The 24,369-nt window shown below is 41.7% G+C and overlaps 1 protein-coding gene across 2 annotated transcripts in view; it reads left to right on the forward strand.

Moving 5' to 3' along the window:
• Positions 1–24,369, forward strand: part of Corin (corin, serine peptidase) — a 208,662-nt gene that overhangs the window by 154,058 nt on the left and 30,235 nt on the right. For both annotated transcript variants that reach the window (XM_087582498.1, NM_182473.2), the window contains 6 exon segments: positions 2,093–2,200; positions 10,192–10,423; positions 14,482–14,627; positions 15,348–15,455; positions 21,455–21,568; positions 23,257–23,367. In XM_087582498.1, the coding sequence (XP_087438624.1) occupies positions 2,093–2,200; positions 10,192–10,423; positions 14,482–14,627; positions 15,348–15,455; positions 21,455–21,568; positions 23,257–23,367 (819 nt within the window).

A 24,369-nucleotide genomic window follows, 5' to 3' on the forward strand; every position in this document is an offset into this window, starting at 1 on the left:
TCAGAGAAGCAGTTTAATGTTTCACATTGCCAAGCAACAGATTTAAATATACTTTAAAAGGGACACAATATCTATGCATGAAACTTAAACAGAAAGGAGAAATTAAAACATGTTGGGTCTTAAACGTGATCATCTCTGTTTTTTTTTTTTTAAGTTCCGCACTGATTATTTTAAGACCTAATTTCTATAAAAACCTTTTAGCATGGGTCTTGTGGAATATCCCCAACTTAATAACCCCCCATGTGGGTTCATATAGTATCAGCATTGCACAGTGGGAATGCACATGGCCGTTACATGCTTGGTGCTGAGTTTCAAGCCCTGTGCTACTACTACTTGCTATCTGGGTGGCTGTAGGTGAGTCACCCTACTTTCTAGGTCACAGTTTGCACATCAGCTCAGATGACAATGACTGCTGTGCCTGGCAAGTGCCTGGGGAAAGCTGAATAAATAGTTCTTGTTGTTACACAGCTAATATGGGGTTATTTTCTCCTCCTGGGAAATCAGTCTAACAAAACAACTGATGGGGCTCTCTGTCTCATGAGAGAGCGCTTACATTCAATATCCAGCCATGCAGCTCAGGCTGCAAGAATTCAGGGTGCTGTGCTTCTGTGTGTTGTGCACACTTGGCAAAGAGCTCTTGTCAAAAGCTTATGATGGAGATGTTCTAAAACATCTGGCTGAAGACTGAGATGAGCTCTTTCAGAAGTGGGGAGTTTAGATGAGCATGGCAGACCCACGTACCACATGGCCAAGGTTTTGAGATAGGAAGGGAAGGTGTTATAAGCTACATACAGAGCAAAGACCATGATGTGTCATATACAGACCTTTTCCTGTTGCTTTTCTGCTTAGAAAGCCGTTCTCCCCTTCTCCTGAGAATTTACTCCATCTGTCTGGAACACTTCCTTGGGCAGCTCTGCCCTCCTGCCCTAGTCTGCTTCAGCTGTTCTTGATAAACACCTCTGGTAAAGTCGTGTTTTCATAGCCTCATGAGGTGTAGGTCAGGACCGTGTTAGACTTAGAGATGCTGCACAGAGAGGGTGTGGCCTTTTGCCATTCAGAATTCACAAAGCAGGTACTTCATATTTGCTGAACTATTGAATACACGATGTCTGAAAATGTCATGAAGAGCTTACAATTATTAAAAATGTTTAAGGTTGCCTTGAGGGAGGGAAAAATAAATCTGATGGCTTTGAATGACAATGGTGACATCTTTTATGCAAGATGACAATGTATAACATTTCACACAAGAGGGGCTGGAAGGAATATTCCAGTATAATATCCATTGGCTTAGAATTGTGGAGAAGCATGATTTAGTATGTACATATATGGCTATGGTGCCTTGCAAGATATTCTGGATCCCATATGGCATGTCTGAAAATAATTGACCATAGTAATGGGGGAGAAATGGAAAGAGAATAGCTAGCAATTTAATACTGTATCCACTTAATCTACAAATAGCTGGGAATCCACATACCTTAAGAAAAAGCTATCAGGGCAAAGACTTCTGCTGCTGCTATTCATTTTGGAAAGAAGAAACCCCAATGTTAGGTCGTCAGAGATTAGTGATACTATCTAGGGATACTGGAAGTCTGGGTAGCAGCAGTGAAAGACTTACACTATGATAGAGGATCCTTAAAATAGGGCCTTCGCCTTGATGCCCTGTTGGTTACCAGGGAAAGTGTTCTCCTTAAACTGGAGAGTTGGAAGGCGGGGGCAAACCAGAATGGCAATATCTTTGTATGACCCTCTTGGCCTCACATCACTTGCATTTTATTTTGTTAAAAATACGCAACTATGTAAAAACCAGTATGGTTTTCCCCATTGGAAGCAACCGTCTGTCTTTTTCCTTTAGTGTGGTTTGCCTTGGTTTTGTTCATTTGTACGGAGTTCTTTTGGATGCTCGCCTGCACTTAGTTGATGGGAAGATGAACCCAGAGCATATCGATTCCATATGTGTTCAATATTGGGAGGGAGACTGGAAGGGAATTAAAGCTGTGTCATCCTTCAGCTTCAGCAGACATTCTTAGACCTTCAGATGGAGGGTTGGGGACTGGCAGGTGATGAAAGCTAACGGGCTTTTCCCCTTCCACAGGTCCGACACCGTGTCCTGGAGGAGATCGGGGTTGCCTTGACAGTTCCTGTGTCGAATCCTGTGCTGGTAGCTCTCTGTGTGACTCAGACAGCAGCCTGAGTAACTGCAGTAAGTACAACAGTCGACACGGGCAATTTCTGCGACAGACCGAACATCCAGCCTCTTCCTACCCCACTGCCATAAACTCCGGAAGTTGGAGTTTCTCTGAAAGAGCACATAGATTTGCTTTTGCTTTTGTCCAGAGTTTGCATGTGGTAGCGGAAAGGAACCAAAATGGTCTTCATTAACTAAATAAGAAGCAAATGTGTGGTTGTGGATGGGTCATCCATCCACATTGCTTAATGCCATTACCACTGCATTCTCCTCAACATCAGCTCCTATAAATTATTCCGTGCACTCGTCTGCAGGCAGATGTTATCTTCCTTCTTTTTTTAAAGCACAGCTTCTAAACTGGAGACTTCATCCAAGAAACAGATAGGAGAGTCATCCCAGTCGTCACATAAAATCTGGTCATTTTATGCTTCTGATAGATGCCTCCTTATCATTGCAAGCATGATGGTGGACTATTATGGTCTGGGAGTCATTGCACTAATTTGTCTCATGGACAGTGTGGTGGCTCCAATGGTGAGAGCAGGTGGCTGTCTCTAAATTAGTTTTCAGTAGATTAGCTGAGGGGAGACAGAATGGCCAAGAGTGGAGAATATCAAATAAACTCCTGTGGGAAATTTTAACTGAACTAGAAAATTTCCAAAGACTGACTTTTAGAAATGATTTGTTCCTCCCAGATTCAGTTATTATATCACTTCTCTCATTTGGAGTAATTAATTGTCCCATCCTCAGCTTGGATTAAGAGTTACTCCCTATTACGTACCCTCTCCGTCAAGGCTTTGGCTAGTAGACTAAGTGGGGATGGACTTCCAGTGGCCTTGTAACGTTTGAGGTGAATTGTATCCCAGGATATCAATGCTCACAGATGCTAAGAAACTCTTTTCCATATACCACAAACACTGAAAGATCATAGCTCCTGGGTGTTTGACACTGGCTTATGCATTGGTCCTTCCATTATTGAAAGTGGCTTCCATACCTGACTTCCAGCCGTCTCTCAAGGAGTCTCTGGGTAGATATCTGTGCCTGATTCTCTATATAGATGGCTAATAGCATATCCCCTTGTCAGTCTGTTCCTATACATGGGAATGTGATTATTTTATAATATTTAACACCATTAGCATCGATAGTGTTTAGCTTCTTGATCTCCACCCCCTCTATGATATTTGTTTTTTCCAATTGGAATTTGCAGAGAGAACAGGTAAGAAGTTATTTGAGGAAAAGTCACTCATTTGTTCCTCTTTTCCCCTTCACATCCCCCTACTCTTTCTTTCTTTCTTTCTTTCTTTCTTTCTTTCTTTCTTTCTTTCTTCCTTCCTTCCTTCCTTCTTTCCTTCATTTCTTCTTTCCTTCTCTCCCTTCCTCTTCCCCCTTAGCTCCTCCTCCTCCTCCTCCTCCTCCTCTTCCTCCTCCTCCTCTTCCTCCTCCTCCTCCTCCTCCTCCTCCTCCTCCTCCTCCTCCTCCTCCTCCTCCTCCTCCTCCTCCTCCTCCTCCTCCTCCTGTAACAGGGTTTCACTATGTTTCTCCAACTGGGCTGGAACTCTATGTAGACCTGGCTGGGCCTCGCACTCATAGAGATATGCTGGGTTTTGCCTCCTGAGTCCTGGGATTAAAGACACGTGTCAACCATATTTCTTTCTCTTCTTCAGTGCAAAATTAAACAGAATACAGAGGGAAAATGAATGAATAAACACATAGACTGTGGAATATATTAGTAAAGCTGAATACTTAGCACAAGTTAACAGTACTGTGTCTGGTTTGATGCCTTTGACGTTGTGAATGACGAAAGTTGATATTCATCGGGCTAAGCCAGCACTTCACCAAACCTCCTTGGATTCTAGTCTCTGAAGATACTAGTTCTTGCCATCTCATAAAAATTACACCATTTCCTGTGCTCTCTGAAGAAGCACTGAGAGGACTCAGGTCTCAGGATGTCTTATATGTCCTCGGTGACTCCTGTGTGAAGCCATGGTTGACAAAGCCATGGTCTGCTTCTGACTACATGAATGTGTGTCGCCTCTGATACTGGATGTAGACAGTTTTCGTATTTCTCTATAATTTTTATTTTCACTAGAGCAGTGGTTTTCAATCTTCCTAATGCTGTGACCCTTTAATACAGTTTCTCACATTGGGTTGACCCCAACCATAAAACTATTTTTATTGCTACTTGATAACTCAATTTTGTTGCTGTTATGGGGTTGTAATATAAATATCTGAGTTTTCTGATGGTCTTAGGTGACTCCTGTGAATGGATCATTTGACTCCCAAAGGTGTTGTGGCCCGCTGATTGAGAATCACTAATCTAGCAATAGCCCATAGTTTACTTTCCATTACTACAAATGGAAGAAAGGAGCAAGCACCATTACAACCCAAAACCTCGTGTTTACATCTCCGCAAGTGAGAGAATGTACTGAAATGCTTACAGCATCACAGGAGAGGCTTTGAATAGCCTGGGCTATTCTGTCCAGTGCCTGCCTGGCATCTTGACATCTCCATGCCTTGCAGGGAGCAAATTTCAGACATAGCCTTGCATTAGGGGGTAGAGGTCAAGATGATGTTCTCATGGCACAGAGAAACCAATCTATCACTTTTCTCTCAGAGGGGAAAGCACAGGCAACGGGGGAGGGGGGGACAAGTTGGAAAGAGTTAGTCCCACATTTCCTCTTTCTACCCACATTCATTGAGACCCTATGAAACCTGGGTGGCTGTCATGTGTGTTCCCGGTGTTCTATTTGCCTAGACTTCAATATGGCACCTCACCTGTTCTCTTACTCTACTTTCTAAGGCTCTAATTGAACAGCGAGGAAGATGAAGGGATGAATAACTTTGCCCGAGTTATAACTCCTTTCTCACCTACCATTTCCTATCTGATCTTTACCAACTCCACTTGGAAGAAACAAATAGCCAGGGTGGTTGGGGGGGGCATGATCAAGGCATCAAAATGGTGAAACACTTCAGTTCCTGGTAGAAAACCAGTAGATAGGCAGAAGATGCTGTTCTACAAGTATTCTCATCTGCTGAGTGAGATGTAGATGGCATATTAGTACTGGGTGACAATTGATTGATGAATCAAGGCATAGGACATCTACAGCTCTTGACATCACAACCAGGAAGAATCAGATCTCATGTGGCTGCTGAAGAGAAAACACAGCAGCAGTCCATCGTCCTGTCAAGGCCACGAAAAGCCTAGGCAACCCTCCTGGTTCTGTTGCCAAAGTTCAGGTAGCTCACAGACTATGCTAAATAATAGTGATAGATAGGGGTCTAGAGCCTGCAGCAGAGAGTGTCTGGTTGGTGCGGCTAGATGTTGAAAGTGTCACCTTTTCCTGTAAATGGTCATCACTTTAGAACCTGGTTTCCAGTGACTTTGAAAATCTGTACCATGTATAGCTCACAATCTCATTTCACGTGGAATATACCCACTCTTGTTGCAGACTTTGAAAATGAGATGCTGTTGACAGAAACCAGGCTTTTAAAAACAGGCATTTTATTAAACCCGATCTACAGGACACAGTGAGCACATGTCCAGAGCTTGACCAGTCGATCTACATTAAGCATCCTTGCATTTGTGACGTGATCGCCCTCTAGTGACTATTTCACACTCAGCTCGAAGTTCATGCTTAAGCTGTAAAAGAGAAAGGAGGGCCCAGGAAGTTGAGAGGTCTGGTGGGTTGGGGGATGGGCTGTGAGGGGTGGGATGGGGAGAGCCTCGTGGAGACAGGGGTGGGGTGGAAATATGGGATGTGGGATAGTTAGAAGGTGGACTGGGAGGGGAATAAAATCTGGAGTGTAAAAAAAAGGATTAAATAAAAAAAGGATATTACATATATATGAAACTTACTGATCAAAGCCACCAAATTTGGATTGGATGAGTTATCTAAGAGTTTAACTTATTCAGCAATGTGTAAAGAATGTCTTTTAAGAGGAAAAAGCCCGTAAGCTCCAATCCTTACTTTATTCAATAAAGATCTCCAGGATAATGCATACTCATCGAATAATGTTTCCATCACCCTTGGCTTCGAAACACTGAACGTTAGGCTCTGACAAATCAGAAATGACTCTTTCTCTATACGTCAGAACAGAGAGGAATTATCTATATGCTACTATCTGTTAACCACCTAATTAGAACGCATTGATAAAAGTTAAACCCTGGTAGTGCGGTAAAGGAAGAGAGGGAAAGAAAAGATGTGTAGGAAAGAAGGATTGCCTCAAACATCTCTGTAAATAACTCCATTTTGTAAAATTATAGGTATATTAGGAGGAGAGGAAAAAGGCCTCTTTTCCTCCCCGTCTCTGGCATTGAAGGTGCTTGTGATAAGCCAAGAAGCCTGTTACAAAAGCAACAGGGAGAATAGGGGTTCTGTCTTATACTTCATTGGCAAACACATTTCTGGCAATGTCTGTGTGTATCAGTGTGAGTAGGGAAAGGCATGGGAGTGGCTTTAAAGTCTTCTAAAGACTCTGGGAGAGGAAGAGAGAAAAAAGTATGGGAGATAATGAACTACTTATGAATTTTTGTATTATTTCTAGAAAGGGAAATCTTTTAACAATCTGACCTCAAAATTTGAAAGTTCTTATTGGTTTCACTCTCAGCAGATATAAGTTACTATTAATTAGGTGGCTTAAACAGTAGACATTTATTATGTCATAGTCTTGGAGTCTAGAAACTTGAGGTCAGTGGTGTCAGAATAGCCCATATAATGCCCCTTCTCAGCCACAGAAAGCCAACTTCTTTTTGTATCTGATATGTAATGAGAGAGGGAGATTTCTCTGGGGTCCCATGTGTAGGGACAATGACCTAATTCTCAAAGACTGCTCTCATGACCTAGTCACCTCATGCAGGCCCTATCCCCCAATACCGTTACACAGTAGGGGAGGAGTTAAGCTTATGACCTTGAGAGAATACAAAGGGTCCTTCACACCCTTTCTTCATAAATACAAGAGACAATAAGGACAAAACATTTACTTTCTCTGCCCTCTTGTTTTTCCACCTGTATTTGCCCCACTATGACACCAGTTCTCTGGTGTCATAGCTTCCCCAGGAAACAGAGTATGTCTTGTTGATAACATCTTTAATCTAGTCGGTTCCTTATGAATATTGTATCATGAAGCTCTCATCATCTCTAGATTAATAAGTGTCCTGAGGCGTATTTCATCCCAGTCCATAATACTAATTTATTTGTATCATACCGTAACCTTTCAGACAAACAAGAATTATTTCGGTACCTGCTCACAATAGGGCATGGAATCGTCAGTGCACCTAGGTCGATTTTATAACACATCTGATTGACTCGATTACTCTGGGTGTCAATGATCCCCTTCTGGGATCACTAAGGGAACAGAAACTCTCTACTCCCTTCTCTCAAACCTGCCCAAACTCACCAGAGGCTTGGATTGCCCTGGGTTATTTTATGCTGTCCCTTTGAGCTCCCAGCATTTTGATCAATGTCACCATGTTAGGTAATCCAGGCTACAATGGCAGAGAACCATAGACTTCAAGGTATGAACAACAAATATGTGTGCCTCACAGTTCAAGAGGTTGGAAGTCCATAATCGAGGTCCTGGAAGATTCCTCTCTAGGAAGGTTTTGCTCCCTGCATAGCTGCCAAGAGCTGCAGTCTTGCTATGTTTTCATACGATAGCTTTAAGGATGCTATTCTACAACGAGCTTTCTCCTGTCTTTTACACTGTCTCTAATTACCTTCCAAAGCCCCGCCTCCAGATGCAATACCATTGGAGGTTAAAGCTCCTGCCTATGATTTTGACGGTGAGTGAGACAGGGTCCATGCAAACTTCACCCTGGCCTGTTTACATGTTCTGTAGTCAGTGCATGTGTCTTTTCTTCCAGTTTGAAAACGAGTTTGAAAACGGCAGGGACATGATTTCTTTTTCGGTGCTTAGAATAGTCCCTGACACGCTGCCCCTCTTTTTCTTCTTCCATTCTACGAGGTGAAGAGCTAAAGGTCTTTTCTTTAAAATCTCTGACTGATGTGGAGCAGGCAGGAGAAGGAGCTCAGCGTGCCTAGAACACAAGCGCCCTCACACTCTTCAGTAGGCAGAGGAAGAGCCCTCAGTCAGGAGGTGGTATTGTGCCTGCTAAGATCACATGCTGAAGAGGAGATGATTTACTGAGGAAAATGGAAAAGGCTTAGGCCGGGCACTAAGTTCTAGAAGTACACGGCAGCTGGAGGCGTGGTCCACTTGAGTGAATGATATCAGGGAAAGAAGAGGGAAGAGAGCAAACAGGCTGCGTGAGGACAGATCCTTCTGGAAATACTGTTGTTTCTGACTACAGCACACTACTATTGTTTCTGACTACAGCACAGTTGATGCCATAGATGGGAACATTAGGCTGTTGTTCAAGAGTAAAGTAGCCTTAGACTCCAAGGTAACATTTGCATTTTATCCTCATTAGCAAGAAGCATCCAGGAGATCACAGCCTCTTCTTAGGCTAATATATTATAGCCTTATCTTTAACTCCATTGGTCAGTAAGAGAGCATAGGCTCAGAAATTGTCTAATTACCCATTTAATAAGCCTCATTGATTTTTTAAATGTCTGTTGAAGATAATAGGGCCTATGCTATTTTAGAAGCAAAAAATAAATGAGAAGAAAAAAGGGACTGAACAAAAGCATGATAAAAGTCATTTTCAGATAAAGTTGAGTCAACTTCTAAAAAATGAGGAAGGGCTTTTTAAAATGCATGTGCTGGCCACACCACACTTGGAAATGAACACGGGTTTGTCATGGCTCTTCTGGAGCAGGGTCTCTGGTTTTGACGTCCATAGACAAGTGTCACGTACTATTAGCAGTCTAGTTTTTGCTTCCCAGTCTCCAGGCTTCTTAAAATTTGCCCTCCTGACCCCTTTTTGTTCTAATTCCAGCTTCAGGTATACATGTGTAGAAAATAGTATTACAACTGTTTACCAATAACAACTCATAAAGTAATTTGCTTTCAAACAAATCCTTGGCATACACATAATTTTACCATTTATTAGAGATAAAGAGCAAATTTGCATACTAATGAGATGAATGGGTTTATTTTTTACATAAAAATTAAATACTCATTGAATATTTGATATGAAACTGGGTGTTGTACCTCATACTTGTAATTCCAGAACTTAGAATGCTAAGGCATAAAGATAGCCTTGGCTTTCTGTCTAACCTGAGCTATACAATGACTTCTAGGGCAAGCTCAGCTAGAACAGAAACAAAAATAAACAGCGGCAAAACACAGAACCAAAACCCAAAACCACAATCACAATAATCAATGCTGTAAGACACGACGTCATTAACGGTTTCCAAAGTTGGTCTAAGTTTAATTCTGTAATTCTCTACCTGGGGAATGCTGCCTTCACTCATGTAAATACATAGTTTAGGACTCTCAGAAACTGTGGGAAATACTGTCCTGATCTCAGGACAGATTTCATAGAACCAGTTTTCATTAAAACTCAAGTCATCCATTCAAGCATTCTAATACAGTATGATCTGAAAATATACTAATTTGATACATGCTGAAGAAAGGTGGAAAATATTGTCTTTATCTCCTGCAATTAAATCAGTTCGTTTCTATAGGAGCTGAAAACTTATTATACACTGGAAAAACATGGTAACTCATAATAGGCCATAGTCTGGGACCTGAGTGGAGGTGTTTCGTGTTTCATGCAGGGTTTGTTGCTGCCACACAGGATGTGATGGGATGTATACTGCAGAATGCATATGTCCTGTGATCAAAGCTACAGTGATGTCACATGATGCAGCATTGCAAGTGTCAGAGAATCTCTGACACACGACACACTTTGTTTTGAGTTCAGCTTTCGCCATTGTACGCTTAGACGCTGTTGTGTCTTGCCAGTTATTTCCCAGGCTGCAGGCATGATTGTGTAACTGTGACCCAGAGTTGTGGAAGCTGTGATCTAAATAGAGTAGACTTTGAGAGTGGGAAGCTTAAAGAGGCTGTTTCTAATATTCAGATCTGTGTGTGTTTTTTGTTAGGTCACTGTGAGCCCATCACTTTGGAACTCTGCATGAATTTGCCCTACAACCTTACACATTATCCAAATTACCTTGGCCACAGAACTCAAAAGGAAGCGTCCATCAGCTGGGAGTCAGCTCTCTTCCCTGCCCTTGTACAAACCAACTGTTACAAATACCTCATGTTTTTCGCTTGCACCATTTTGGTTCCAAAGTGTGATGTGAATACAGGCCAGCGCGTCCCGCCTTGCAGGTAAAATAGTGGGCTCTGTGCCAGGGATCCTCGTGCTACCTCAGAAAGAACCAAAGGAACACACAAAGTTGAATTTACCCAAGTAAATATTGCCAAGGATTCTGAAAAGTTAATAAATTCCAGAGATAAGGAAGTGGGGATAAAAGGAGTGCTTGAGAAAGCATTCATCGTTCAAGCACCGGGTGGGGAAGGCATGGATTTCCTTCCGTCACAGGCCATGCACTTTCATCTGTGCTCCATGTTGGTGGACTGAGAAGCATCCTTTGGAATGTAAATTAGGGATGGGATGCTGTTCAGTGGTAGCGCATCTTTGAGAATGTGTGAGGCCCTGGGTTGGACCACTAGCACCCCAAAGCAAAGCAAGGCAAAGCAGAAGAGAGGGGGAAGAGCAGAGGAAGGGCTGTGTCTGCCATTTGTTTGATATGCTTGCTCTTTTGACATTAATTAAAGGCACTCTTCACCAGTGTGTTAACGATGCTGTACTCGGATAGTGTTTATGGGTTAGTGCAATCTCACAGGGAGATGGGAAAGCTGTCCACGGTAGAACAGCAATACACGTCATGACATCTTGCTGCCTGTCTGAATGAAAGAAAGACATCTCAGGAGCAGAGCTTGGACCTTGAGTCTCGGTAATATCCTGAGGGCCAGGACCGTGGCTGTGGAGTCCATTGCCAGCTTCAAGTCTTCTCTAGCCACTTTGTGCTCTTGAGACAAATGACTCTGTCTCTTTGGACCTCAAGTCCTTTGAATGGTGAAATAAGTATTTTGTTTGTTGAGTTTTGTTGTAGCGAGAGCTCAAGAAGGGATTGTGGACTTAAATAAGTTCCAGGGCCCCTGAATTGGCTGCATGCTCTATGGTAACTGACAGATTAATGAAGAAAACACATGCTTCAGTTGTGGCAGCTGTGTCCCCTTCTGGGCCACACAGAAGAGGCTGTAGTTAGAGAATGTGCATATCTGAGATGACTGTCCCAGAAGTCACTGTTCCTACTGTCTACAATGCTGTCTCGCAACCAAGGCTATGCAGATGCGCTTGGCCTGACTGTGAGTGGTAACTATAGAAACCATATGTTGGGATCAGAAGTCACACAGAGCTTTAAGAAAAAGAAATGATACCAATATAGGGGGCAGATGGGAAAACGATAAATTTAAGGCTGTATATCAAGTGGAAGATGAAGTAGGGGCAGGAAACAATAAGGTTTCAGAATGGCTTGGGCAGCTGAACAAGTCATGCGACATGAGAAGAGTAAAGTTTAGTGTCTGTTTGGGCTAAAGTAATTCTGAAAGTTTTATTCTATGCCCTTTTGGGGGTATTGTTGGGGCATCTACTCATTTCATATTGAAATTATTTGTGAATTTTATTCTTTTGGCTAAGGAAGGTTGATGATGGTAGTGAATTGCTACTTTGATTAAGACCTCCCCAACTGTGCTTGACTTTCTTTTTATATCTACATAAAATTCCCCCAATGCATCAACTTGCTGTAGTTATAAGTGTATATCCGCACTGAATCACGTGGTTTAAGGTTTATAACCTAAAGGGACTAGATCATAAACAGTTCCAAGGTGCTGTGGAGTGGACATGTTGATGAACCTGTCTGGGTGACTTTAACTCTGTTCCTTAGCTTTAATAATGCCTTTCGATTTCAGTGCCAGCAATAGGAGCACTCTGTTATGTAGGCATAAAGCTATCTTATTATACCGTCCTAATATGCTCCTGAACTTATGGATTAATGCATAGCTGGTTCTACTGAGTCCGTTTATTAACCTTAACATTTATTTTGTTTTAGAGAACCAGCTCTAATTTTTATTGATTTACATAAAAATACTATTCACAATTATCAAATTAGATTCCCTCCAGGAATGCGAGGGTGCTTAAACATGGACAAAACAACAAACGTAGGTGACAGCAGATGCTGGCGAGGATGTGGAGAAAGAGGAACACTCCTCCATTGTTGGTGGGATTGCAGACTGGTAAAACCATTCTGGAAATCAGTCTGGAGGTTCCTCAGAAAATTGGACATTGAACTGCCTGAGGATCCAGCTATACCTCTCTTGGGCATATACCCAAAAGATGCCCCAACATATAAAAAAGATGCGTGCTCCACTATGTTCATCGCAGCCTTATTTATAATAGCCAGAAAATGGAAAGAACCCAGATGCCCTTCAACAGAGGAATGGATACAGAAAATGTGGTACATCTACACAATGGAATATTACTCAGCTATCAAAAACAACGGCTTTATGAAATTCGTAGGCAAATGGTTGGAACTGGAAAATATCATCCTGAGTGAGCTAACCCAATCACAGAAAGACATACATGGTATGCACTCATTGATAAGTGGCTATTAGCCCAAATGCTTGAATTACCCTAGATCCCTAGAACAAAGGAAACTCAAGACGGATGATCAAAATGTGAATGCTTCACTCCTTCTTTAAATGAGGAAAAAGAATACCCTTGGCAGGGAAGGGAGAGGCAAAGATTAAAACAGAGACTGAAGGAACACCCATTCAGAGCCTGCCCCACATGTGGCCCATACATATACAGCCACCCAATTAGACAAGATGGATGAAGCAAAGAAGTGCAGACCGACAGGAGCCGGATGTAGATCTCTCCTGAGAGACACAGCCAGAATACAGCAACTACAGAGGCGAATGCCAGCAGCAAACCACTGAACTGAGAATAGGTCCCCTATTGAAGGAATCAGAGAAAGAACTGGAAGAGCTTGAAGGGGCTCGAGACCCCAAAAGTACAACAATGCCAAGCAACCAGAGCTTCCAGGGACTAAGCCACTACCCAAAGACTATACATGGACTGACCCTGGACTCTGACCCCATAGGTAGCAATGAATATCCTAGTAAGAGCACCAGTGGAAGGGGAAGCCCTGGGTCCTGCTAAGACTGAACCCCCAGTGAACTAGTCTATGGGGGGAGGGCGGCAATGGGGGGAGGGTTGGGAGGGGAACACCCATAAGGAAGGGGAGGGGGGAGGGGGATGTTTGCCCGGAAACTGGGAAAGGGAATAACACTCGAAATGTATATAAGAAATACTCAAGTTAATAAAAAAAAAAAAACTGGGAAAAAAAAAACAACAAACGTAATATATCACATTGACATTTAGTTTTTTAAGTTGCACATCAGAAGTTAACCAGCCTTACTGAGCCTCCCAGCGTGGAAAAAAGTTGAGGATTATTATGTCTTGGGTTCAAAATCCCCTTTGACCGAAGTTGCACCATCATGGCAAGTGCCTACTACTGAGCCCCACACAGATCTTGACAAGATCTAACTTCCTTAAGCTTTTGGTGGGGCTGTTAGTACTATTTACATTTTATGGTAAGGTTCCAAAGTAATAGAGAAAATGGTTTCTTTAAGAGCACAGCTATGACTGAGTTCCTATACTTGTTGTAATATCCACAGCAGAACTCAAATGCAGCAGTAGCGGTGGAATAATATTGAACCTACCACTTCTTCAAGCTGAACGTGAGAATGGCCCACATTCATCTTTGTTGAAAATTCCAAACCTAAGCTAGAAACTGAGTTTTACCTTTAGAACAAACAAATAAGCAGTATTGATGACAGCTGAAGAGGGGGAAACAGAGGCAGGGCCCCAGATAAGCCAGCATAACATGTGGCCCTCCCCCTCATCAGAGGACATTTGGCTGGAGTCTCTTGTCCTTAGTCCATGGTGACAGACTGTGGGGAATGCTGGGCATTCCTTTGCTTAGAACCAAAGGCTAGAGAATGTTTACCCAAAAGACAGATAAGTAGAGAGCCAAAGGGAAGGGGGTCTGAGCTTGGAGAATATTTAATTTTGTGTCTGCAGTATTCTATTGTAGTGAAGGCAGCTGGCTCCTCTTGTCAAGATATTGTTTATATATATATATATATATATATATATATATATATATATATATATATATATATATATATATATATATATATATGTAATGCTCATGCCTGTATGTTTCTACATGCTTCTTTACACAGTCCCGCATAGAATTTAAACCAAAATGCATGCTGAGCATACATTGGCTTCTGACACATTCTCTTTCTGCTTGTAGACTCCTGTGTGAGCACTCCAAAGAGCGCTGTGAGTCTGTTCTGGGGATCGTAGGCCTCCAGTGGCCTGAAGACACAGACTGCAGTCAATTTCCAGAGCAAAGTTCAGACAATCAAACTTGCCTCCTGCCCAATGAAGACGTGGAAGGTTAATGTTCCGGTTTATTCCAGTAGGGCATCTAACATTGTGTCAGCCGCTCTTTGCAGTCTGAGTTGGGGAGGGCTGATGTTGGTTTTCTATGTAGTTGTCAATTAGGCCGTGTAGGGAAATGAGGTTAAAAATTACTTGATTGTTCTAGAAGGCTCTGGCGCCTACTGGTTTGCTGCTGTCATTACTATCATGTGTAAAATAATTTTAAGCAATAAAAATGAACTCCAAGGTGAGCTTAGTCATACTTCACTGGCTAGTTGTGGATGCTGCTTGTTTTAGGGGCCAGGAAGCTAATGATGAGCACCAACCTTTGGTTCTTCTAAGTGAGACGGCAGTGAATTATTAACAGGAGGATTATTAATAGAAAAGTAGACTTTAGGACTGATCAATCAAGGGAAAGGCTAGAACTTCCGGGAAATTAGCATCATGGATTGCACAAGGGATTCTGGGGTTGGGGCCGTTGTTTGGTGTCTATTTGGAAAGGTGCTTAGTTGTTATAAGGCACAGATAACATTTGAAGAGATAGCACCAAGAATGAAGGAGAAGGGTGGAGATTAGCAGAGAGACGAAAGCCGCGTGAACTTCAGGCATTTCCGCTGTGAGGCTAGCCGTTCTTTCTTTAGTACTTGCCCATAGACAACACCCCAAATGCAAACATGGGTGTAGGCTGACCCCTTTACAATTCTGCCCACTGAGGGAAGCACTTCTTTTTGACAGAATGCTCTCCGAGTCACTTCAAGTGCCGCTCGGGACGATGCGTTCTGGGTTCCAGAAGATGCGACGGCCAGGCTGACTGTGATGACGACAGTGACGAAGAGAACTGTGGTACGTGTGCAAGGTGGCATTGTCTTTAATGTGCAGTAGCAACTGTCAAGAATAAGGGACTATGTTGGAATATGTAACTGTTTGCTTCCTCTCGGAAGCGGTGTCCGACCTCACACTAATGCATTCACTTCTGAAGGCAGCAGACCATAAGGCATGACTTGATGTGACTTTTCTCTGAAATTACATTTTAATTTATAATACAATTACATTTCAGTTTATAGCCTTAAATATATAAATAGTAAAAGGAAAAGGAAACAGTTCATACATGTGAAGAGCCATTTTTGTTATTACACTGCAAAGCAGTGGTTATCTGGTTTATGTGAAGATACCGATGTCTCGGCAGAGCCTTCCTCGGCCACTAATCAGGCATCTCCATCCATGAAGATAGTTCAGGCATCAGCGCTCACACTTAATTAAGATTCATTTTCATGCCCCTCTCCCCTTCCCTCTGTTGAGAAGGATAAACTCCCCTTGATACTTGTGCCATTGAGCCCCGACATCACCAGTGGGAAGGCTGGAGAGTCTAGTGCCAACTTGAACACAGCCATTCTCAGTTTATTTCCCTGAAAACTGTAGTTCTTGTATGCTGAGATGTTCCAGGGAGCATAAAACAGACAACGCTTTTCAACAGACAATGGCTGGCATAGAGCGGAATGATTGAAGTGCTATCTAAAAGCTAGTTTGCCTGTGATTAGTTAGCTTGTCATACCCCAAAATAAGATTGACACCTTATTTCGCTGGAAACCCATAAGGCAATATACATCTTGAGATCATTTTATTCTGTTGGCCTTTGAAGTATGAAATATTGCCTTCCCCCTCAAAATGAATTTTTGTAGTAAACACTGTCCTCCTGGTCAAGACAAAATGCCATAAGCAATCAACTGAACCACTATCAGCTACTATAAAAAGGACACACGCATATTCTAGAAGATTACATCTGTCAGGGTGATGGTACAGAGGTCAGTGTAATTTTGCTGTGGAACAATATTTAATAATTTGAGAACTTACTATAGTTTGCCTGTTCCTTTTGGCAGTTTTTTGTAAAATAAAAATAAAAAAATAAAAATAATCATTCACTGTGATTTGAGTGGTGTGTCCAGAATGTACTAGATTGTTTATGCAAGAACATTGGTATGCTAAGGTATGGTAGTTTAAGGTATGATTTAAAATGGATTAACTTAAGAGTATTCAAATGGTCCTATGACTCTATCGAGGAGACTGGCTCTAGATTTTTGGCAGGTGACGAAATATTTGGCAAGTTCTCAGTTGTAAAAAAAAATAATGGCTCGTGATGCTTGTGGGTACACACATGAGATCCCAGCACTTGGAGGTAGATGTAAGAGGTTGAGAATTCAAGGTCACCTTCAATCAACTACACAAGGAGATTGAAGCTAACCTGGGCTGCTACTTGAGGCTTTGAGTCAAGAAAACCACAACAAAACTAATAAAATACATCTTGCCAAGAATAAATGGTCTTCATTCTAAAGTACATTATGAGGCATTAATTCATAGTACTGTTATAAAGTCTTTAAATGGACCTGAAATATCAAAATTATAGTTAGATAATGAGTTTTCATTAAAGCTTTTCTCTTAGAAGAAAAAGATAAAATAAATGTCCTAGTCAGGGTTTCTATTCCTGTACAAACGTCATGACCAAGAAGCAAGTTGGGGAGGAAAGGGTTTATTCAGCTTACACTTCCACATTGCTGTTCATCACCAAAGGAAGTCAGGACAGGAATCCAAGCAGGTCAGGTAGCAGAAGCTGATGCAGAGGCCATGGAGGGATGCTGCTTACTGGCTTGCTTCCCCCTGGCTTGCTCAGCTTGCTTTCTTATAGAACCCATCAGTCCAGGGATGGCACCACCCACAATGGGCCATGCCCCTTGATCACTAACTGAGAAAAAGCCTTACAGCTGGATCTCACGGAGGCATTTCCTCAAGGGAGGCCCCTTTCTGTGATAACTCCAGTTTGTGACACGTCGACACAAAACCAGCCAGTACAATAAACTAACCTTTATTTCATTTTCAAAATATCATGTCCACCATTGATAGCTTGGATGTAAGAAGTTAAGAATTGATAAACAATTAGTTTATTTGGAGTTAAACTGATTGCTTTAATAGTAATAATTTACATGAGAAAATTTTGCACTGAGTTTTCCAAAGTGACCAGTGATGGACAAGTTCTCCTTTGGCATGCATGAATGCACTCAGATGGGCTGTCCACTGTGCTGGGAAGACACATTACTGGTGAATAGATAAGGAAGTGAGGTTGACAGGCTGCACTCTGGGTAGATCATTCGGTTCATGCTCTGCCGTTGTCTTTTGTTGTCATGTGCATCAATGCCTACGTGGCAATGGAGACAGGGAGGCTGGTGCATTCCACCTTTCTCGTCACTCTGAGGAATTCTATGACCCCTGCATTGAAGGCACTCAGTGCTTGGGGTTGCCTGTCATGAATCTACAGCTCACATAGAAGTTAGGGGTTCCCTTCAAAACAACACTTACTTCAGTTAGGAAGCATTCAATGTGTTGGAAATTAAATTGATCGTGGACTTCTTTAGCCATTTAGTATCTGGAAACGGGATTACCAAAGCACATTAAGTTATAGATGTGCTTTCAAAATGAAAGCGGGCTCCTGCTCTTGTGATAAATTTCTCACTGATGCAATTGCTAATGTAAGCAAGCATTTTAAGATTTGTTAATAGTATGTTTTCAACAAATGCTTAGAACTATGCAAGCCTGAAGGCAGGACTGAAGAACTCACTGGCCAGCAGGAAGCCTTGGAGACGTGGGAGGGATTAGCAGAGTCAGCATTTCCTCATCTTATACATTGATAGCTCGTCACTGACAAAGCATCTGACATTCCCATATACAGTTAAACTAGCAACTTGATAAAATCAGTTTATCTCCAACATAGCACTGTGTGGAGAAGCAAACATGAAAGACACGAAGAAGACAGCAGCAGGATTCTATATCTGATTTTTGCTGCCCAGCTTTAACGTGGACTGTGTAAGACTGAGGTTTTGTGACCACGGTCTGGGTGAGCTAGTATATAAATGCGGTGATACCTGTGCTCTGACGCGGACAGTAGGTCTTCTCAGTGGGACCATTAAATAAAAATATGGTTTAAGCAAATTCTTTATATCGAATGTAAAAATAGAATCCCTAATTACCTGAATACAGCATCCACAATCAATAACAGATCACTCTTCTGAGTATTGAACAATGAAATCCCCTCGTGCAGAGAAAGATTGACAGCAGTACAAACCGTTGCATAGCTTTTCGATCACCCTCACTTTAACAAACAGCACATTTCTCAACTATGCTTAGTCCTTTATAAAACTCAGGTAAAAACAAAAAACAAACAAACAAACAAAAAACTTTAGATGTTAATGAGCACTGGTTCTCAGAGTCTGATCCTCTGGGGATCCTCAGAGGTTGATTGCTGTGATCCTTTGAAGTTTTATGGAAGCCTTTATATATTTTTGTCCTCTTTAAGAGCACTGAGATAACTCGCCACACAAAAGCTTTGCTTGTGGATGGGACCATTTTGCTTGGTAGCCATCAGAAAAGAGACTCATTGTAACTATACGTGGAGCATACCCCTAACTGCGCTTTTGGGATGAATCTGTGGGCTTGATTTGTGATCTCTGAACAGACTCCCACTGAAGGAGTTCCCTTTGGTACACTGCTGCTCGGTTCACTGGTCACCGTCTTATATTGAGTATTGGATGGGCTTCTCAGAATGGTAGAGTGCTGGGTGGAGACTTAAGTTTGGTGTCCAGACTCCACATTTAGAGGACCTGTCATTATTAGCTTGCCATTAGGTGATCGAGCTAGGAAAGTTCTGGGCAGATCAGGACTTGATCCCTTGCTTAGCATTGCCCTCCTTTGGCATGCCTTGCTGATTTTTCCCACACTGGAGGCTTGTTCTATCAACCACTGCTATTTGATCTCATGGCCTAAAGCTGCATGGAGTATCCTATCTCATCCATATTTGTTTGAACACCTACTTACATGAGAAATGTCACTTTATAGACAAAGTGAGTTATTCATAAATAATACTGCCTTCCACAAATGCCATGACCTCCCCTCACTTTATATCATCTGTTCTTACCCTCTTTATTTCCAAGAGATGTTTACTTATACAGACTTTTCTAACAAAAAAATACATAAAGGAAATATTAATGTTCCAGAATATTCATTTAAGGTAGGAGACTGCAGGTACACAGTGGATAATGAGCGCCATTGCCTCTTGTTCTTAGTATGAGTATACACTGCAGAATGCCTTATGTCCATGACCTGTTCCTCTTTTTGTTTTTGTATCAGTCTCTTCCAAGAGTACAAATTCTTCATTGTTTCAAGGGCCTCCTGTCACTGGGCCTCTTTCTCTCATTTCCTCACTAGCGTAGTGGTTTTTTATCGCTACCACCACCACCACCACCAACAACAACAACAACAACAACAACAACTTTCTGCGTTTGCACTGCTTTCTGATGGGATGAGAAAGTTAGGCTGTTGGACAGGAACTGGCACACATGGGAAGACTTCCGGGTTCCTTTCCAGTCTCTAGAAGACATCACCATCATGGCATTGTAGTTAGGGCTGGCAGCCTCTGCCAGCTGGAAACTCTGACTTCCACTCAATGATCTCATTCATTGAATCAATGTCTAGACCTAAGGTCACTCCAGGTGAATGGCCAGCGCAGGTCTCTCACCATTTATCTCTCACATATTTGGGTGATAAAACACTGTAAACCTAATTTTAGCTCGGTAAAATTTCTATTCTGGTGAAGAATTTTGATCCTTGTTTTGAATAACCATTTTTAACAGCGAGATGTTTTTCCAATAAATTCCAAGAATCCTGAGTTAATCATCCGTGAGAGCTCTCCGAATTCTTTGGGATAGGTCTGAGGAGACATAGCTTTTAAGAGAATCCTTATTTGGTCACTGCTTTGAGATTTAGATATCTTAAATTATATTTTCCTGAGAGCCAGAGATTTTTGTTCCTCAGGTGAAGTGAAGTTGTTGCCTTTGAGTTAACCATGTATTGAGGGTCTAGCCTGAGCTAATCACTATCTCAAGAGAAATTACTGACATCAGAAAGGTCAAGGGAGCACTTGACTATAATCAGATAGGCAGGTCTTGAGTCAAGGACAGCCTAGACTACAGGTGAAACCATCTCAAAACCTAAAGGTAAAAATGTAAAGCTATGAAATCTTTTCTCTCATACCCTCACAGTATGGTCAGGACCCTGGATCTCCTGGGGCATCTAGTTAGAGGAGAATCTTGGCATATCTTAGAAGACATTCGAACACACTGCACTTAACCAGACGATGTGTAGTAAATGTAGTCTAAGTGCTTGCTCCTCAAAGGGAAATTGAAGTTCAAGTTGTAAACCCACAATCCTTATCTTTTCCAAATCATTTCCATTTTCCATACTAACTGATGAGGTTTCCAACCTTGGATCTCTGGCCCAGAAAAAGTAATGAATTTTGCACCTGGCTCTTAAGCGAATTTTGTAAGTACTTAACATATGAGGGGCCTCTCTCATGAACACAGATGGCCCCTCGGTTTGTAGACTGAAATTACATTTTAAGATTGCACGGATACACATCTCGAGGTTTGACATCTGTGCTTAAAAGCATGACTCGCTTTACAGATGAGCCGTGCATGCTGGCATGCATACTCAGAAAGCAAAAGGGACAACTCAGGAAGGATGCTAATGCGTCGCTGCCGTCTCACTTTTTTCCATTTTCCGTATGTCGATTTGGATCTTCTGTTAGGCGTGCTGTTCTGTTCACAGGGCAGAATGGGGACTACTGTTTGTGTCTACTTTCAGAATCACGTGATTAATAGTAATCACAGACTCCCAAAGTCTCCAAGAAGAAACCAGGCCTTTACGCTGGAGGGTTTCTTTTTTTAACCTTAATTCAATTAAATTCCTCCATCATTTTCAACTGTGCATATATCACTAATAGCTTTTTCTTCTGTTTCCAGGTTGTAAAGAGAGAGATCTTTGGGAATGTCCACTCAATAAGCAATGTCTGAAGCATACATTAATCTGTGATGGGTTTCCAGACTGTTCAGATAGTATGGATGAAAAAAACTGCTGTAAGTGCCTTTATGAATTTGCTAACAGTGTTTTATATTTTAAATATCCATTGCTTCTCTTTAAATGTAAGCTAGAAATTTGGAAATACATATGAAAAGCTTTTAGTTTGTTTAGTTCTTTTGACCAAACTAATTTTTAAAAAATATATACAAATATTATCCTAGCAATATGAAAACATTAAAGTACCTCCTGCCAGTATCCAAAATGGAAGGCATAAAATATAGCCATAAGGTAAAGCACATTGTCAACATTAAATTCATAGTACTGAATTATTTGGCCTGCGTTTGTCATATGTCTTTGGTTGATGTGTTAGTTGGTTTCCCATTAGTCAACAGGATTCCGAAGAGAATTAATGGAAGAAGTTGGGTTTATTTTGCTTAGAGTTTGGGATTTTCCAGTCCATGATTTAGAGAAGAAACAACAGAGAAGCATATTAACTTCAAGGCTGTGCATTAGAAAAGAAAAGGAAAAGGCTGTGGTCCCACCATGTTCTTCAAGGATTCGCCTTCATGGCTACAAGATGTTCCTTACATCTTCCCTTTATAGAAAACAGTTCTTCAGTTTTCCAATACTATTGTGGGTTTGAGACTAAACCCCTAAGAAATGGGCTTCAAAGAACACTTATCTCAAAGACAGCAGTTGAATAATAGGAACTATAGAGGAGTATGTGCACTGTTGTCCTGAGTTTCAGAAGTAAATATACATCAGTTAAGAAAAACATCAGAAGGTCATGAAAGGTCACTTACCTACGGTGGTGGTTTTGTGTGCTTTTGGAATCTTTTCTGTCTAAATGCTATACAGCCGTCATCTTTAGTACTGGTTTAAAAATGTCTTAAGGTATTTTACTTACAAAGAACAGAAAGCTCAACTCAAATCTAACAAAAAATGAAGACATTTATTATTATGTATATTATACATGTCTTATATTATTACAGCAAAAGCCATGGTAGGATGAATTCACAAAGCTACGGTGAGGTAGAAAAATACATCATCTTGTCTGTGACTCCTTCATTTCAGCTTGACCTAAGGGAGATGAGCTGCCTTGATCATATTCAGCAGGAAGAAGGGAGGATGCTGCCCCATTCTCTGGAATATCAATCACTAAGGGATTCCCCATGGGTCAACACTGGGACAGCCTGTAGCAAGGGGCTTCTGTGTGGATTAGAAAAGACAGTTTTTACAAACACTCAAAGCACAGCTCCAGGCAGGGATTAGGAAAAGCTGCCTGTTCCAGTCTGGTCTGGTTCCAGGCTAAGGCTCAGTAGAGTTTAGGTACATGCCATTTTGCAATGCATAAACCATAAAATCATAGAGCAAGGGTCTTCTGTGGAATTGCATTTAATCCTGCACTGATAATTACTCTCAGATAAGAATAGTCGGAAAAATGCCATGCCAATGTTAAACTAATCAACGTCTTCCTCTGGGATGTGGGTTGGTATGAAGCCCTGGACCAAATCAGGTTTCCTTTTCATGGAAGAAAGAAGGGAAATGGATGCTAAGTAGGCAATCAAGGAGATTTACTATAATTTTAAAAATCAAAACGAGATTTATATGTGACTCAGAGAGTTAGTAGTAGGATCCCTAAAAAGCGATCTGTCTACACGAACAGAGCTTGCTTTCTTCCTGCGCTGTCTTCAGTCTGCTTTCTCAAACATTTCCATCTTCTTGCTCTCGGTCTCCCTGCCAGCATTTTGCCAGGACGATGAGCTGGAATGTGCCAACCATGAGTGTGTGCCACGCGACCTGTGGTGCGATGGATGGACAGATTGCTCAGACAGTTCAGATGAATGGGGCTGTGGTAAGTTTCTGGTCCTCGCCACCTGCCCTGCCTCCACATGCCTGTCAGTCATCTAAGCTAACGAATCCTAAATTACTTCCTGGGTTTTACCGATCAAGTTCATCTATTTCGTTTTACTGCTATAAAAGCTGACAGTGGTGACTCATGAGTGTTATTTCTAAGTAACAGAAAATCCCCCTCCCCAAGTTACTTCTTGATTTTAAATATCTATATCATATATACACATTATTTATGCATCCAAATGTTTGGAGGCACGCCATTTTTGGACTTAAGTTTTATTTATCACCCAAGTTCGAGAGTGGTGAATAATCAGTCATTCTTGGATCATTTACATCCTCAAGAAGAGGATGCAGAAGTGAATTCTTCATCTGACCTATGCCCTGCTCCTTATCCTAATGAGATTTCTGTCTAGTTCCTGCCATGGGCAGGACTCGAAGGCATCTCAGTCAATGCGACAGTCTGCCATCTTGATTAGCTGATGAATTCCCTCATTGTGCAAGCATCACTCCCCCAACTCACTCAGTCCCTAACTTAGTCTTCTGCATCCTCTGGCCAAATAAGGAGTTTATTGGTCCACAAATGACCTGTGGCTGATCCAGTGCGGAGGCTGGGGATTTGCACATAAACCACACCAATCATAAATGTCCACCACCCTCATGTACCCCTACTTTCAAATGCTGGGGAAAAAAGGGTGGAATTTCAAACCTTGCAATAATTTGGCTAATCCCTGTGTAAGTTCAAGTTCTCATAAAGAAAAGTCAAGATCTGCCTGTCTCTTTCATTAGAATCTGCAGTGTTTTGAAAGCAGTGCACAAAACTAATTTGGTTTTTTCAGTCTCCTGTCACATTGAGCGAGCACTGATTTTCACATAAAGGGTCGACCCCAAATAGTTCCCAACTAAAATAAATACGAATGAATGTATGCAGTCAGAGCAAAGACTTACAAACTTATGGTCTCTGGAGAAGAAGTGTTTTTAATTAGGCTTTCTCGAATTTTTCCCC

This window comes from Rattus norvegicus, chromosome 14 (genome assembly GCF_021556685.1).
Source record: "Rattus norvegicus strain SHRSP/BbbUtx chromosome 14, alternate assembly SHRSP_T2T, whole genome shotgun sequence".
In the NCBI taxonomy this organism is placed as follows: domain Eukaryota; kingdom Metazoa; phylum Chordata; class Mammalia; order Rodentia; family Muridae; genus Rattus; species Rattus norvegicus.